Below are 18,104 nucleotides of genomic sequence, written 5' to 3' on the forward strand. Positions count from 1 at the left end.
TGGTTAGTGTAGTGGTGGTCAGGGCTTTTGCCACTATACTCCAACCTCTCCAAACTGTCTATTTATAAGCCTCGTTTTGTGCACAGGGCACTGTCATGATGAAGCAGGTTTGGATCCTTTAGTTTCAGTGAAGTGAAATTATAACCCAGCCTGCAAATGTATACTACATACTTGTATGCCCAGGGACATCAGTGGCCACTGTTTGGAGAATGCTCAGATATGGGTGTGATTGCTAGGAGTCCTCATATACTGTAATATATAATTTATTTATTTTTCCTTTTTTTTTCATGCTTTCATAGTACACAATTTTATTTACAGCAACAGAACATCATTCAACACTGAAATTTATATTCCCTTATATTCCCTAAGATGGTTAGTGTAGTGGTGGTCAGGGCTTTTGCCACTATACTCCAACCTCTCCAAACTGTCTATTTATAAGCCTCGTTTTGTGCACAGGGCACTGTCATGATGAAGCAGGTTTGGATCCTTTAGTTTCAGTGAAGTGAAATTATAACCCAGCCTGCAAATGTATACTACATACTTGTATGCCCAGGGACATCAGTGGCCACTGTTTGGAGAATGCTCAGATATGGGTGTGATTGCTAGGAGTCCTCATATACTGTAATATATAATTTATTTATTTTTCCTTTTTTTTTCATGCTTTCATAGTACACAATTTTATTTACAGCAACAGAACATCATTCAACACTGAAATTTATATTCCCTTATATTCCCTTAGTTTTTGAATGATTTAGTTACTGCTGCATTTATTATTTTTATTGTAAATTAAATTCAACAATAAACTGGAATTGTGTTCAACTTTTTCGGAAGGTTTCGAAACTGGCTTTACTGGGGATCGTGGTGATAAATATGTTGTACATCAATTGTTATTAACTGTTTACTGATGTAGTTCAGTCCCATTCCAGTCCAAAGCCATCTTTATGGTTTCTAAATGGTATCATCCAGAGGATTAGCATGTCCATGTAGAGCCATCCTCAGCATCATTGAGTGGTTTTCAAATGATAAGAATCCAGAAGAGCTAAGGAGGTTAGGATCACTGGCATCTCATAAGTAGCATGGTAGAAAGAGAAAGGAAAAGAGAAGCATATGTCATGCATTTGTTTACTTAAAACCTCAGTACCTGTGAACCTTCCAGATCTGCTCCTTTAACTAAGAAAATTCTATTCAGAAAGACTTAAATAAACTATATAAAATAAAATAAAAATATTAATTTTGTTAAGAATAATAAAATGTATGTCAGAATAATAAAAAAAAAATTATATGAAGGTATAATATGTTTTGGCTCCTTAAAAATCTTTATTTAAGGCTGCCTAAAGACCCCACAAATCTTATTTTCCTTGGCAGGTTGCACCAGTTGTGGTCTAGTGGTTAGGATGCAGCACACTCACCGCTGTGGCCCGGGTTCGATCTCTGGTCAGGGAACCAACCCCAGCCACTTTTAGTGTCGGTCCCAAGCCCGGATAAATGGGGAGGGTTGCGTTAGGAAGGGCATCCAGCGTAAAAACATGTGCCAAATTAAACATGGGGATGATCCGCTGTGGCGACCCCTAATGGGAGAAGCCGAAAGAAAGTTTAGGTTGCACCAGTTGTATGTACAATACATCTTATGTCTTAAGAATTAATACACGTTACTGATATGGTGAATTTTTGCAGAAGTACAGAATGTCAGGCAATATGAGTTTTTACAAATTCTAGTCTTTCAAAATCATGCTTGCCAATATGTTTATGCATCCACACATGAAGAGGCCATACACAACAAGGAAAGATTTTGCAGAGACCCCAGAATATCTAGTGTTTTTGGCTGTATTAGTGGATTCATGCTTACATCTAGACACCATCTAAAAACAAGTAACATTTTTTTTTTTTTCATCTTAAGGTTGATCATGCTGGCTTACTGGCAACAGACTTTCTAGCATAATGCTTTGTGAAAATGCCTACATTTAAATTTGTTTTTTCATATTAGTCATATTAATTGTGTACTAAAATAGAGGTTGACTGATGCTGTTATTTAGAAATCAGATGCCTAATAATCAATCTAATTTGCAGTACAATTGTCAGATGCCGTTTAATAAAAAAAAGCTAAAGATCGGTCTGATTAATCGGCTTAAATAGTTTCTTCGTCTTTTGTTCATTGAGCTTGATCTGTTGCTCCATCACAGACGTGCATGCATACACACAGAGAGCACTTCATGCATTTTTATCACTTGCATCTAGGAGACATAAACATTGAGCATAGTTTTAAAAGACCAACAATTTCACCAAGAGCATGGAGAAACTACAAGCTTTTATTAAGTCATTGTACAGTGCTGCAGTGCACTGCTGATGAAATGCATTGCAGCATGCTTTAGTTTGTCATTGCATGATTTTTACACATTGTTCTGTCCATGGATTAACTTCTTGACAAAGTTCAAGAAGCTTGTGACAGTACTGTAGTCTAACGAAGTTGAAACCAGCTGTTTCACATATTGTTAACCTAAGATGGAGCCTCTCAAAGTATTTTAATAAACATGTACTGGTTGTGATAATGAGATAGTAGATCAGAATTTGTACATAGAACATTGCGTTGAAGTGGCTTACCACCCAGTATTTGGGTAAGCAAAAATATAGGAACAGATAGTCAGTAAATTAAAACTTAATATTTGATTGCCTATGTCTAACTTTTGATCACGTCCACAAGCTGCCGACTAACTATATTTATTGGATTAGATGAAATTAGATCATTGGGCAGAAATCAGGGCAAATGAAATGCAGTTAGCATCTAACCAGAAGTGCAAATAGCAATGTGTATAAATAAATCTAATATAAATATAAAGATTATACAATAAACATAGTATGGGAGGACAAAGGTACCCTATTTATTACAATAATACTGTAAAAGGCAACTCGAGGTAGAATGGTACATATTTATATTCATGGTCAGCTTCATGGTTGGGATGGTGTTCTTGGGATTTTTGTCATCCTTTTTCTTCCTCCAAACACGACGAGTGGAGTTTATACCAAAAGTTCTATTTTGGTCTCATCTGACCACATGACCTTCTTCCATGCCTCCTCTGGATCATCCAGATTGTCTTTGGCAAACTTCGGACGGGCCCGGACATGTGCTGGCTTGAGCAGGGGGACCTTGTGCACGATGCAGGATTTTGATCCATGACGGTGTAGTGTGTTAATAATGGTTCCAGCTATCTTCAGATCATTGACCAGGTCCTCCTGTGCAGTTCTAGGCTGATCCCTCACCTTTTTAAGGATCATTGATACTCCACAAGGCAAGATCTTGCATGGAGCCCCGGCCTAAGGGTGATTGACAGTCATCTTGAATTTCTTGTGCAGGTCTACAATTTGTCCCTTGTGTCCTTAGTCAGGTCTTGCCCATAGTGGAGAGGTTGGAGTCTGATTGATTGAGTGTGTGGACAGGTGTCTTTTATACAAGTAATGAGTGGAGGATAAGAGGCATAAGGATAAGAGGTCTCTCACAGACTAACAGGTGTGGAGAGACAGAATTCTTGTTGGTTAGTAGGGGATCAAATACTTATTTCATGCAATAAAATATCATACAATGTGATTTTCTGGATTTTGTTTTTAGATTCTGTCTCTCACAGTGGAGGTGTACCTACGGTGAAAATCTTTGTTCTTTGTAAGTGGCAAAACTTGAAAAATCATCAGTGTATCTAATACTTATTTGTCCCACAATATACCATACATCTTTATACCTACCTCAGTTTTTAAGTCTAAGTTTTTTAATAAAATGCCTGCTTGGTTAAATAATATATAAAATTGTATTTACTAAAAAATAAAATAGAATAAATCTAATTAATTCAATACACTTTTGTTTTATATTGATTAAATTGAGTAGTAAGTTAAATTGGCACAAATTACATTGATTAAATACAATTAAATTATGTAATTAGTTTACATTTGTTAGACACATTTTGGTAATACAGATCTGCATGTAAGTGTGTGTGTGTGTGGTTGTGTGAGTGTGTTACATTTTATATTTGATTTTCTCAGAATATGATCTACTTAACTGTTTACTTATTTCAGCATACTTAACAAATGTCTTCATTCCTTCTATCCTTAATCCATTCACTTCCTAAATATGTGGAATTTTCAGGATTTTTTCCTTCTGAGAGAAATTTTCAAAGCTGGATATAAAATGGATGCTAGCCACTTCCTGGTTAGTGGCTAACGCTAGCAATATAGATTCTTTAGTGCTTTTATGCATTTGCAAATCTATTTTAGGGCTGAAATGATTCCTTAAGTAACTTAAATAATTGAAATACAAAAAAGCATGCTTAGTTTATAGTCTATTTAACTACACAAGGAGCATTGTGTTTTCACGGACCATTATTAACTGTCACACCACCTGCTAAACTCTGGACTGCTCTGGACAGCTCTAGACTAAAAACATGCTGCAGAATGGAAAATAAAGGGGGGCGAGGAGAAAATTCTGTTTCTTTTTAGAAAAATTCAGCCCCAGACATAATGCTACTATGCTTGACTGTAGGCAAGACACAATTTAAATGGTACTCCTCACTAGGGCTTCACCACACATGCTGGACATCATCTGAGCCCAACAAGTTTATCTTAGTCTCATCAGACCACAGGACATGATTCAAATATTTCATGCTCTTGGACAGGTTGTCTTCAGCAAACTGTTGGCAGTCTTTCTTGTGAGCCAGCCAGACGACAGAGATGCATTCAACTTGTTGCAGTGTGCGGCAAACAGTGGGGAAAATAATAATTTGAGCCTTTGCCGATTTTGTAAATTTACCTCCTAGGTTTATTTTAACAGAGAGAGAAAGGATAAATCGGGGTAAGGCAACCATGAGGTAAGGATGATTCTGAGAAAGGTGAGGGATCCGTCCAGAATTGCACGGGAGGAGCTTGTTAATAATCCTAAGGGAGCTAGGACCATAGTCACCAAGAAAACCACTGGTAACACACCAAGGTCCTTCTGCTCATGAATGCACATGAACAGGCCCATCTGAAGTTTACCATAAAACACCTGAATGATTCAGAAAAGGCTTGGGAGAATGTGATTTGATCAGATAAGATGAAAATTGGAGACAAAGAAATGCAGAATATGACCCCAAGAACACCATCCCCACTGTCAAACATGGAGGTGGAAAAATTCTGCTTTGAGGCTATTTCTCTGCTAAGGGTACAGGAAGATTTCACCACATGAACAGGGTCATGCACTGTAGAATATTAAATTTGAACCTTCTGGCCTCAGCCAGAACATTAAAGATGGGTCATAGGTGGGTCTTCCAGCATTCCAGCCTTTTGCAGGTTTGACTGGAAGAGGTTGATTCTGGCCCGCGGTGTAATTATATTTGGCCCGCAAGATCCTATCAAATGTGTATTAGCGCTGGCCCGCCAGTATATAGCGCATACACTGCTAATACTACAAATCCCAGAATGCTTTGTTAGTGCGTTGGCGCGTCAGTCGAGACCGCTGAAAAACTCTGAAGCCCAGAAATGCAGATTTGAACTGCTCAGTAATCCATTTGTGGTTGACGTGTGAAAGCGCACCAACCAACCTTCAAATGGAGCTGATTGAACTCCAGTGTAGAGACACGCTCAAGTCAAAGTACGACTCTGTGAGTCTATATGCACTTTTTCTACTCTAAGGCATGGACTGTTAAAGATTGCTTTTTTAAATTGAAAGAAAATTATTTTTGGTTGTTTTGTTGGCCTATGAATAAAAGATTTACATTAAAAACGAATTCGTAAGTCTATAGATAAAGATTACGGAATCCGCGATGCGCTTTGGGAAGAAAAGCGCAGCCGTTGAGAGAGTGCCGGTGGGAAGGCACGTACCAGGATACACATGAGCGATAACAACGACCGCCGTGAACCAACATATACCAACAATAACGGACAGTGAGAGTGTGGAAGTTTAAATAGGAGCTGGTGATGATGCTAAACGAGCACCATATGTGCGCGATTAAAGCCGGGAGCTTCAGAGAAAGCGGCCGAGAAAGCACCTGACACGCTGAAGGGGGCCGAAGGGGGCGTGGCAGGTGGATTCCTGACAGATAAACATGTACTGTATGTATTTTTATAGCATGCCTTCATCAAACAAATCGCGGCAACGCTGTTGTGTAAAAAAACCCTTAAAAAACACGTGCATGCACATTCTCATTTATTAACGCACATCATGTACATAAAGAAATTTCAAGCATGTTAATATATTGCCGCCATTTTTATTTTCGTTTATCTCGATCATCGGTTACCTCGATGCTTTTTGGCGACCCCCTAGGACATCGACATAACCGGGTTCCACTGTATTAATCTTTAGTTGTTCCAGATTCAATGTTTATGCAAAACTAAAGTTTGTTTTCATATGAAAAAGTTCAACATTACATATCTGGAAAGAAGGTAAAACATGCACAATTTCAGTCAATTACAGTTTGGCCTGCGTTTTCGTCCCAGTTTTGAATTCTGGCCAACTTTGAATTTTAGTTTGACACCCCTAGCCTAGGTCATCCTTGTGAGGAGCACAGTTCTAATTCTCAAATTCTCATAGAGTTCTGTGCCATGAGGTGCCATCCAGGGTTCAGTATGAGAGAATTGTACTCAAAGCACCAAATTTTAACTGCTCTGGTACAAGATATACAAATTTGTACGGTCCTGTCAAGCAGACAAAAAGATGAAGATGATGAATAGGCTTTGCATGGTTAAGCGATGTACAGCTGTTATCACTTATAGTGTACTCTCTTGTGTTGCCAGTTATTGTGACAATAATGTCAAATATGTTGAGTTAATTTTAGAGGACAGTAAATCTATACTGCTATACAAGCTGCACATTGACTAAAATGTATTCAAGTTTTATTTCTGTAGTATTGCCCTTGAGAAGATATATTACAATTGTTGCTGAAATGTGAGGGGTGTACTCACTTTAGTAAGATCTTGTATATAAGGGCTGCAACAACGAATCTATAAGATTGATAATAATCATTGACTTCGTTGTCAGCGAATGCTGTTATCGTTTAGTTGGGATGCTCAAGTTACAGGTTAGTGTGACGGGGAGTAAAACAACCACTTGCGAAAATGGCAGACAGTACCCGTCAACCGGTAGCAGGAAAAAGCATGTGTCCCAAGTCATCCAAGGCATGGAATCATTTTATATTAAATATATACATATTTAAAAATATATATATACCCTGACTTACAGTGCCTTGCAAAAATATTGACCCCCCTTGGCGTTTTTCCTGTTTTGTTGTCTTACAACCTGGAATTAAAATGGATTTTTTGGGGGTTTGTATCATTTGATTTAAACAACATGCCTACCACTTTGAAGATGCAAAATATTTTTTATTGTGAAACAAACAAGAAATAAGACAAAAAAACAGAAAACTTGAGCGTGCATAACTATTCACCCCCCCAAAGTCAATACTTTGTAGAGCCACCTTTTGCAGCAATTACAGCTGCAAGTCTCTTGGGGTATGTATCTATAAGCTTGGCACATCTACCCACTGGGATTTTTGTCCATTCTTCAAGGCAAAACTGCTCCAGCTCCTTCAAGTTGGATGGGTTCCGCTGGTGTACAGCAATCTTTATGTCATACCACAGATTCTCAATTGGATTGAGGTCTGGGCTTTGACTAGGCCATTCCAAGACATTTAAATGTTTCCCCTTAAACCACTCGAGTGTTGCTTTAGCAGTATGCTTAGGGTCATTGTCCTGCTGGAAGGTGAACCTCCGTCCCAGTCTCAAATCTCTGGAAGACAGAAACAGGTTTCCCTCAAGAATTTCCCTGTATTTAGCGCCATCCATCATTCCTTCAATTCTGACCAGTTTCCCAGTACCTGCTGATGAAAAACATCCCCACAGCATGATGCTGCCACCACCATGCTTCACTGTGGGGATGGTTTTCTCAGGGTGATGAGAGGTGTTGGGTTTGCGCCAGACAGCGTTTTCCTTGATGGGCAAAAAGCTCAATTTTAGTCTCATCTGACCAGAGTACCTTCTTCCATATGTTTGGGGAGTCTCCCACATGCCTTTTGGCAAACACCAAACGTGTTTGCTTATTTATTTCTTTAAGCAATGGCTTTTTTCTGGCCCTCTTCCGTAAAGCCCAGCTCTGCGGAGTGCACAGCTTAAAGTGGTCCTATGGACAGATACTCCAATCTCCGCTGTGGAGCTTTGCAGCTCCTTCAGGGTTATCTTCGGTCTCTTTGTTGCCTCTCTGATTAATGCCGTCCTTGCCTGGTCCGTGAGTTTTGGTGGGCGGCCCTCTCTTGCCAGGTTTGTTGTGGTGCCATATTCTTTCCCTTTTTTAATAATGGCTTTAATAGTGCTCCGTGGGATGTTCAAAGTTTTGGATATTTTTTATAACCCAACCCTGATCTGTACTTCTCCACAACTTTGTCCCTGACCTGTTTGGCGAGCTCCTTGGTCTTCATGGTGCCGCTTGCTTGGTGGTGCCCCTTGCTTAGTGGTGTTGCAGACTCTGGGGCCTTTCAGAACAGGTGTATATATATACTGAGATCATGTGACACTTAGATTGCACACAGGTGGACTTTATTTAAGTAATTACGTGACTTCTGAAGGTAATTGGTTGCACCAGATCTTATTTAGAGGCTTAATAACAAAGGGGGTGAATACATATGCACGCACTACTTTTCCGTTATTTATTTTTTAAAATTTTTTGAAACAAGTTATTTTTTTCATTTCACTTCACCAATTTGGACTATTTTGTGTATGTCCATTACATGAAATCCGAATAAAAGGGGGGTCAATACTTTTGCAAGGCACTGTATGGTTTTATATAGTTATAATAAGCAAAACAGCTAAATCCTTTTTCTGTGTGGAAAAGTTAAAATCTGAGTTCCCTCAGGAACATATTAAGTGTTTAGTGTTTGCTTGTAGAAGTGCATTTTTTAAATTAATAAACATACACAGCAATAAAAGGGGTATAAAAATAACCTAGAGTTAGTGCAGTGTCACTGTGGCGATTTATGCCGCACTTGAAATACAATTTATTATGCACATGTGCAGCCACTTCCTGGTTATCGCCAATGTTAGTGATGTGGATTCTTAAGCGTTTTATGTCCAGCTCTAAGAATTACTCTTAATGGGAGAAAGTACTGGCAACACATCCACATAACAGTAAATGAATGAAGGATGAAAGAAATGAAGACGTGTTACAGTATGCTGAAATAAGTATATTAGTTATGTTTAACATATCTTTAGAAAATTTAATATTATTCACAAATTTTAATAATAATTAACTGCGTTAATAAAAAAACAACAAAAAATGTATGTTTTGCATTTTATCCCCCTAAGTATACCGTAATTGTACTGAAGCATGATTTAAAAACCTAGGAATGTACCGAACTGTGAATTTTGTGTAGCGTTACACCCCTAGCTAGTAGTAATGATTATACATAGTTTGTGTGTTCTATCTGCATTTGTGTAAGTTTAAAATGAATTTTCTGATTTGCTTCTACTGTCCAAAAATATGGCAGCAGTTTGATTGTTTACTAAATCATTCAAATGTGGGCATTGGAAAAAAGTATTTGCTAAAAATGAAGGACTAATTAAATCTGTTTTTCTTTTATTCTGTTGTAATAGTTGATCTGCTCCTGCTTGCATAAAAGTAAATACTTCACATCCCCTTAAAATCTTTATGCGGTTCTGCTGGAGCCCATTCCTGATGCATACCTCTACTCAAAAAATTCTGGTATGTTACACAGCCATGGATGTTTCTGTATTTTCAACATCCTAAAAACAGGGATAATTAGTTGGTTCTTTTAATTTCTGTTTAGCTGGAATTATGCAAGGATTCTGGAGTCAAGACACCTTTAAAATTTGAGATGTTAATGTCCATTAAATTATTGTCATTTTATAGTCACATTATTTTTCTGTGTAATGACTATGATCTGCTATGAGTTTTAAAGACGTATCATAGATCATAGTCATGTTATTAGTATAACATTATTTACAATACTAAGGGTTGTTACAACTTAAATTATTTAATCTTAGTTTTTAAATCATGTTATAATATTGATAATAATTGATATAACTGCAGTAAAAATCGAATAAGAGTATACGAGATGAAGGAGCTTGTAAGTTTAAAGGAAAAAAATTATGGATATCAAACATTAGCAAAATATGTGAGGTAACACATAGCCAAAGTTCCTTAGTGATTTCTCACAATGGCTACAACCAAGGAATATAGCTGTGTTGTGCAGAAAATAGGTTGTTTAGATTAATAAAATGGAAAGTGGCTATAAGAACATAGTAAAAGAATTAAAAATGCCCACTTACACCATCTGAGCATTAATTAAGGAGTTCTAGTCAACTGGAAATATTATGACTCAACTTGAAAGAGTATGTGGCTCTATATTGTCTTTATGCATTGTAAAAAGGATCGTTCAAGTGGGCAAAACATTTTTCCAAATTAGACATCACCTACATCACCACAGGTTGGCTGAAAGGGTTTTAAGAAAATAATAATTTATTTTCATCCAAAAAGAAAAAGAAAAGTAATGCCAGCATCTTTACTGGGCATTACTGGATATCAAATGGAATTGGGTTCTATGGTTATATGAAACCAAAATAGACAATTTTGGTGATGAACACCAGAGTGTTTGTGTTTGGTGTACACAAATATTTAAAAGTACATGCCCATAGTTAAATTAAGTGGTGGGTTTGTAATGTCTTGGGGCAACAGAAGGTAGGTCACAAAGTATAAAAAAATCAGAGCAAAGATACTGAGACTTAAATACGTAAGCTGAAATAAACACAGCGATTGATCTAAGTGCAGATAATACTGTAGGTAAACAAGAAAGGAACAAAGGGACACAATGACAGCGTCTATTTAAATTAATTTGTCATTTATTTAACAGTGATTTAAATGATCAGTAATCATCAAGCAGCATTATTGACAAAGCCATATTTCAAATGACTTGCTTATACTTGTAATCACTGTAGTTTGTATATACTGAATCGATTAGTTAACATGGCAAATGATAAAAATTTCAGTTAGATAAAAAATAGCATGGTAACTCACTATACATAGGGTGGTAACTTGCTTCAAAAAACTAAATGCCACAAAGTCCTAGCCTGGAACTGCTTTCTGGTTTGCAAGCATACTTATTAAATATTTAATTTACCTCATTGTTACAGTGCTTAGGTTTCTAGGGGTCTAGCCAATGCAGAAAGTTATTTATTTTGTAAAAAAATATAAAAACAATGATCAAATCGTTGAAAATCAGCCATATTAAATAACATTCTATGCATTTCTATATTGTAGACCTGTCGAAATTGATTTTAACATCACTATGTTTATTAACGCATGATTAATGCATCACACATTTCTCTTTGACCATTTTTATTAAAATATAAATAAATAAATATAAAGAGGCTTAAAAACCTTCAACCCAACACACATTTATTCAGAGCGTCCTTTCTTTACTCAGATTTATAAAAATAAAAAAACTGAAAAATAAATTTTAATCACTAATTTGCTTTACTGATGTGCTCTCAAATCAAGCACGCAATTAAAACCATCCATGTGGAAACAAAAAAACATTGTAAAACACCATTATTACTTTAAAACATCTACAAGAATATTTTGTCTTTATGCTCTATGTTGAGTATTGTGTCACTAATAATAAACATACATTTTCATAAAGCATCAATATTTTTTTAAGCCCATGTTAATTAAAGTATTAAAAACTTGTATTAAATACAGTGGAACCCGGTTATGTCGCCGGCCTAGGGGACGGCAAAAAGCGTTGAGATAACCGATGATCGAGATAACCGAAAACCAATATGCCAGCAATATATTAACGTGCTTTAAATTTATTTATGTACATGATGTGTGTTATTAAATGAGAATGTGCATGCACATGTTTTTGGAGGTTTTTTTTACACAACAGCGTTGCTGCGATTTGTTTGATTGGTCATGCAGATCGAGATAACCTGTAATGCGGATAAGGAGGCGGAAGCCAAAGTTTATTGAGAATACTCAGGAGATAATCCAGCAATACTTGTAGCGAAGCAGTAATATCCAGTGGTGCTCTCCAGGAACGCGGTCCACGAAGTTCTGTGAAAGCAGAGACAGTTTGTGTAAAGAATCCACGGATCCGCGCTATGGAAAGCGCAGCGCTGGGCAGCAACGGATAAATGTGGTGCAGACAGTGTAAACATGGAAAACAGCAGGATCGGGGTAATCAGGGGTGCTGTTGAGAAAATGCGGAGTCCGAGAAGAAGGGTACGTAGCGGGATACATATACGCGATTACACAGACTGCCATGAACCAACACATACGATCATGCACAAACAGTAACGGACCGCGAGTGTGTGGAGGTGAGAAGCTTTAATAGGAGATGGGATGAGTGAGTGAATTAGAGTCAGGTGTGTGTGACAGCCGCCAAAGGGGGCGTGGCAGGGGGATTCCTGACATAACCGATGTTAGTGGCAAATTTGCAACCCCTTGTGCTCGAGATATTAGGGTTTGGCGACATAAAAGAATCGACATAACCGATTAGAAAATGCTAAGACAAAGCACGATTTTGGCGGTTCCACTTCAAAAACGTCGACTTAACAGGGTTGGCGAGTTAACCGAGGTCGAGATAAGTGGGTTCGACTGTAGTATGAATTTGAGGTACATTCAGAACAGCTACAAATCATATGATTAATCATGAATATTTTAATTGATTGACAGACTTACTATTTTGTAATTGTTTAAAAGCTGCATTTGTGTAAATTTTTCATATTACTGCTCTACCACAGGTATTCTGCCTGCCAGAATAATGAGGAAGAGACGGCACTGGAAACCCCATTTTCGTGTATTTAAGCACTGGATATTTCAGAGTTGAGTTTGAAGACGTGTTGTAAGATCTGACCCAATGGCGAAAAAAGTACGCTCCAAGGGTGAAAAACCTGAAGCCATCATCTCTGCCTTACAAGCAGCCAATGAAGATCTTCGATCCAAACTAACTGACATTCAAATTGAACTGCACCAAGAAAAATGCAAGGTGAACAAAATAAACCTTTTTAATAGTTTTAGATTTCCACTTTAAACTTAGTTTTTTTCACAATACTGTTTTTTGTAGACATTTTAAAGTTTTGTTTCATACATGAACCATTTAATGTACCTTTATAACATGCAAAGACTTTAAAATAGGTTTACTAAAGGAGATTTAATATTCAAGGTACAGGTTGTATTCAAGATACAGATGAGGCAAGCTAGTAACAATCATCCTGAGGTTTGGCCATAGTATTTATGGTATAGTCTCTGTAAGGTACTTAAGACATGAAAAGGAACTGCTGAGACATACACTGAAACAGGGTTAGATTTTATTAGGTTTGTCATGAGATGCAAGGGTATGCTTATGCAAAATTGACAATACAGCCATACAAGGATCATATATAACATGGTCTTCCACAGGTCAGCAAATTGGAACGCGATAAGACACAGGAAGCCAAGCGCATCCGTGAGCAGGAGCAGCACCGGCACACTGCAGCTCTTACTGAACAACGGGCACGCTGGCATGAGGAGAAGCTCAAGGAGCTGGCGGGACTGCGTGAGTCACTGACACGACAGCATGAACAGGAGCTAGGTAGAACTGCCAAGATCAAGGATGGTGAGATCCAGAGGCTACGGTCTGCATTGGCTGCATTGCGTGATGGAACTGGTGAGAAGGTACGCACAACACTAGTGCTGGAGGCACGTGATGAGGCACGGCGTTTCTTTGAGCAGGAACGTGCAAAGTTGCTAGGAGAAATTGCTGAACTGAAGGCTGCAAAGCGTAATACAGATGAAGCGCTCAATGCTGCCATCCAAGCTGATAAAACTAAGGCGGTTGACCTGCGTTCTGAGCACCAGGCACATCAAGAACAGATAACCAAGATCAAGTGGGACTGTGAGCGGGACATTCGGCGGCTGGTAAGTGGCTGTTTATTTATTACATTCTATTTTACAAAGCTGACAAAGGCCCCAACATAGAGAGTTCTATATGTATTTTAGTAATAACTTTGTTTCAATTAAATTCATTTTTATTTGGATAATTCTGTTTAATAATGCACATCGTCTCAAAACAGCTTTACAGAGATTAAGTGGTTATAAATTAACTCTTGAGCAACAACATAAAATAGTGTCTGGTCTGTGGTGTAAAGGCCATTTTTATTAAAATTACATTATAATGTTTGATTTAGTGCCGCTACATCCTATTTGGGGCTGAAATTGCACTGCTTTCCACCCTAAGGATGTCATCTGAGCGGCCTCCACACACACTTGGGAGGTCCAGAATGACAAAATCTACATTTACACTTTTCATTATTTAAGTTTTTCAAGATATTGCAGAGCAGGTACAAGCTACAGCACAAATAGGGCTGCAGCCAACGATTATTTTGATATTTGATTATATATTTGTATAACTATATAGAACCCTAATTCAGATTATATATGTAAATAAATTGTACTTTAATAAAATGCAAAAGCCAGATATTGAGTTTAATTATCTTTAATTTTGACATGAAAAAAAATGAGTTGAGTATGCAAGGTTTATAATATTAAAATATATATGCATAAATTAAGTATACAACCATTAAAAACAATACAAAAGCATTTGAACATAGTAAAAAAAATAGTCAAGACAGATAAACCAGGCCCAAGTAACAGAACAATAACTCTAGCATCAAAACTACAAGGAACAGCCTTTTAGTCCTAAACCTCCTTTATCTTATTAATCTTAAGGTTTGCCTAGCAACTTCTGACAATTGTGAGACACAGTCATCGAAAAAATGCTTGAAAGGTTCCCCAATAATTTACAGAGGAGTAGGGTTGCAAAGAGGAGTAAATGTTCTGGAAACTTTCCATGGGAACTTTTAACATATTCTAAGATGGAAACTTACCAGAAATTTATGGGAATTTACGGAAAGTTATGGAAATTGATTAGACATTTCAGGAAATTAATATAAACTGTATTATATACAAACAAATATAAACATTCTGTTTGTTCAGCAGTTCACTTGGATGCAAACTAATACAGATATAAAAAATATAATTTTTGATTCAATAAGAGACTTCTTTCAAAAATATCAAACATTGTAATGTGTGCAAGATAACGTGATGAATGTGCGGGGTAGAAATTGCTTTAAATCTGGTTGTTTTAACCAAGCTTATCATACAAAAATTTTTAACTACATTTAAGTTCCCTTTTTTAAAGCTAACCTCATATTTTGTATATTACCAATTTATTCCCATTCATCTTCGTTAATTTCCATATATTTCGATTAATTCCTATATTTTTCTGTTAATTCAATTTAATTCAGGTAGTTTTCTATAGCGCCTTTCACAATAGACATATAGACTAATAGCAGCTGTACAGAATGTAAGAATTGTAGAAAAAATTTAATTAAAAAAGTAAATTATGTGTGGGAAGAGGAACCAGACTCAAAGGAATCCATCCTCATTTGGGTGACACCAATAGTTTGATTATTAATCATAAAAAACAAGTTTGGTGCAAGTTTTAAACTATCCCAGAGTCTGTTAAAAAACTAACCCAAAATTTGTATCATTGAGCAACTATTAGAGTTGCCAAAACCTTATGGTTGCAGTGTTTGGGTTTTTCAAACAACATGCCATGCAGAATCCATCAAGCAACTCCAATGAGTCTCTCCTAAGATGTGTAAAGCTTGGTGTGGATTGAAAAACTGTGTTCATTCTGTGTCTTTAAAATAATCTGTAGCTAGAATACGGATGGAAATAAATTGTTGCAATGCATTAATGAAACTTAAGGGAGACAGATTCAATGTGCACTGCTCTGACAGACATGCACAAGAAGATCACTTCCAAACATCTTCTATTTACACTTCCACCTCGTGTTTGGTATGTGATTACACTCCATTTTGTGATCTTCCTTTAAGTTTGTGGCAAATTGCACAGTTGTAAATATGCTCTAGAAACACCTCAAGGATGATCAGTGATAAGAGGATGCACCTGAGCTCAATTTTGAGTGTCTTTGCAAAGGCTGTGAATACTTATGTAAGAGGTTTTTTTTTTTTTTTTTTTTTTTTATACATTTGCAAAAATTTCTAACACACAATTAATTGTATACAGTATACAGCCTTAGAGTTTTGAGGAAAATAATGATTTTAATTCATTTTGGAATAAGGCGGTAACATAAAAAAAATGTGGAAAAAGTGGAGTGCTGTTTATACTTTCCGGGTGCACTGTATGTATGACCACTTTACCTGCAAATGTTCCAAATAAATTAGAGAATTTCTCCATTTACATTCTGTGCGTCTTTCCTTGCAAAAGATTCATTAAAGCTTGTCATTGCACTTTACAGGAGCCAGACACCCAAATGCTATGTAGGCTATTCACTGGGTAAAGAATGCCCTTTCAATAGTTCTCTATTTAAATCATATGGAAAAATGAAGCTGTTGGTCTACAGGTTTCAAAAGTGTTAAACAGGGAACATATAAACTCCTAGGTCTAAGTTCTTCAAGTTCTTCATTCTGATCTATTCTGGTGAATGCTTCCATAACAGTTTAGCTGTTGGATGCAATTTTGTTTACTCTAAGATTTTTACTCTGTGTGCATCTTTTGTGTGTTTTTGAAGAGGTTAACACCTTCCTCAAAATGGAGACTGAAGTCCATCACCAACATAAAAAAGTGCTTTGCATCAGTCATAATTATTTTCTCTCAGTAAGGCAGCTTAGTAAATTGGTAAATCAGGCAAAGGCATTTTCCAAATGCATGGACTGTCATTCCTTCAGTTACCTTTTTGTCTAGGCTTTTGCCATCATACTACAAAAAAACATCTGTTGCACCCCTGTTGTCACTGCAATGCTCTTTTTTTAAACAATTTAATGAGAACTCAAATAAGTGTATTTTTTAAGCTATTTTAAACAGTGTCAAACATGACCCTGATTTGATTCGGTTTATGCTTTTAGTACACACCAAACTTGGGAAGGTACCCACTCTATTCTCTACACTCTAGGCTCTACATAATCACTGTACAAAACAATTTGCTTGAATTCAATGACATTCTTTTTCATATCAGTTTACTTACCTCTAGTTCTGTGGAATGATTTGAGGCATTCCATAGCCTGATCGTTATTATATGAAAAATGAAACATTGGAGAGCGAAAGGTTAATCAACCCAGATGTGCAGCATCCAGCAATACATCTCTGTCTATGATTTCTAAAACAAAGTGTTGTCCTCCAGACATCCTAAGCTTGTTGTCATCTATTGACTACACAGTCAACAGTCATCAGTCAACATGATCTTGCATGACCAAACTCACCACATATCTCCATGCATTCTAAATGAACTAAAGTAATAGCAATAAAGCAATAAAATATACTAAAACAAATCGAAATAACTGTATACTGTAAGAAACAATTCGGAAAAGCCCAACTTTAGATCAACAGCATACACCAATATGTGTAAAACATTGAGAGGGTCTGCATGAGCATGCATGGCATCCTGTGGCACTAGGCACGTTTTTAAAGCTGGTGATAAATACATGGATTTAATGAGTGAAAAATTTTAAGCAGCTGTAATTAAATTTTATAAGCAATTGTACTGCATACAATATTTTTTATTAAGTAAAAACAATTATAAAAAAATAATAATAAAAAAAGAATTACAAAATATTTATTCACCCTAGTCCAGTGTGCATCATGTAGACTCTTACGGTTGACGACTAGCTAGCGGTGGCTCTCCTGCCTTTTGAATTTTTTGACTCTGAACAAATTTCACTTTGAGGACAGGTTGTTCATATGTTATATGAATGCCATGAATTTAACAGTTTCACTGTTAAATTCATGGCATTTGATTATTACTTTGTATTTTTTTGCAGTATGTTAGTAGAGTCTTTGAAGCAGATATGATTTTTATTTTTTAGAATTGATTTGCGCTCTTCTAGTGAACTATCTCTGAAGGCCCTACACTTTTTAAGAGGATGAGGTTTGCCTTGAAGAGGACATTGCTGATCTGGACTTCAAATTAGTTTTTTGGGCTTGCGGGTCTACTGTCTGTGGGGACACATCTCAGTCTACAGTTACAGAATTCTTTTTTCTGAATTTGGTAGTTTTAGCTCTTAATGCTTGATTGCTA

General features: G+C 36.7%; 1 protein-coding gene across 2 annotated transcripts in view; it reads left to right on the plus strand.

Moving 5' to 3' along the window:
* jakmip2 (janus kinase and microtubule interacting protein 2) overlaps nt 1–18,104 on the plus strand; it is a 98,596-nt gene that overhangs the window by 1,134 nt on the left and 79,358 nt on the right. Inside the window, exons 2-4 of one of the 2 annotated variants that reach the window (XM_046868272.1) lie at nt 9,598–9,706; nt 12,766–13,010; nt 13,424–13,921. In XM_046868272.1, the coding sequence (XP_046724228.1) occupies nt 12,882–13,010; nt 13,424–13,921 (627 nt within the window). In that variant the 5' untranslated portion in view covers nt 9,598–9,706; nt 12,766–12,881. The remainder of the gene's footprint in view (nt 1–9,597; nt 9,707–12,765; nt 13,011–13,423; nt 13,922–18,104) is intronic. The other variant, XM_046868273.1, reaches the window with a different exon arrangement.

This window comes from Silurus meridionalis, chromosome 15 (genome assembly GCF_014805685.1).
Source record: "Silurus meridionalis isolate SWU-2019-XX chromosome 15, ASM1480568v1, whole genome shotgun sequence".
Lineage (NCBI taxonomy): Eukaryota > Metazoa > Chordata > Actinopteri > Siluriformes > Siluridae > Silurus > Silurus meridionalis.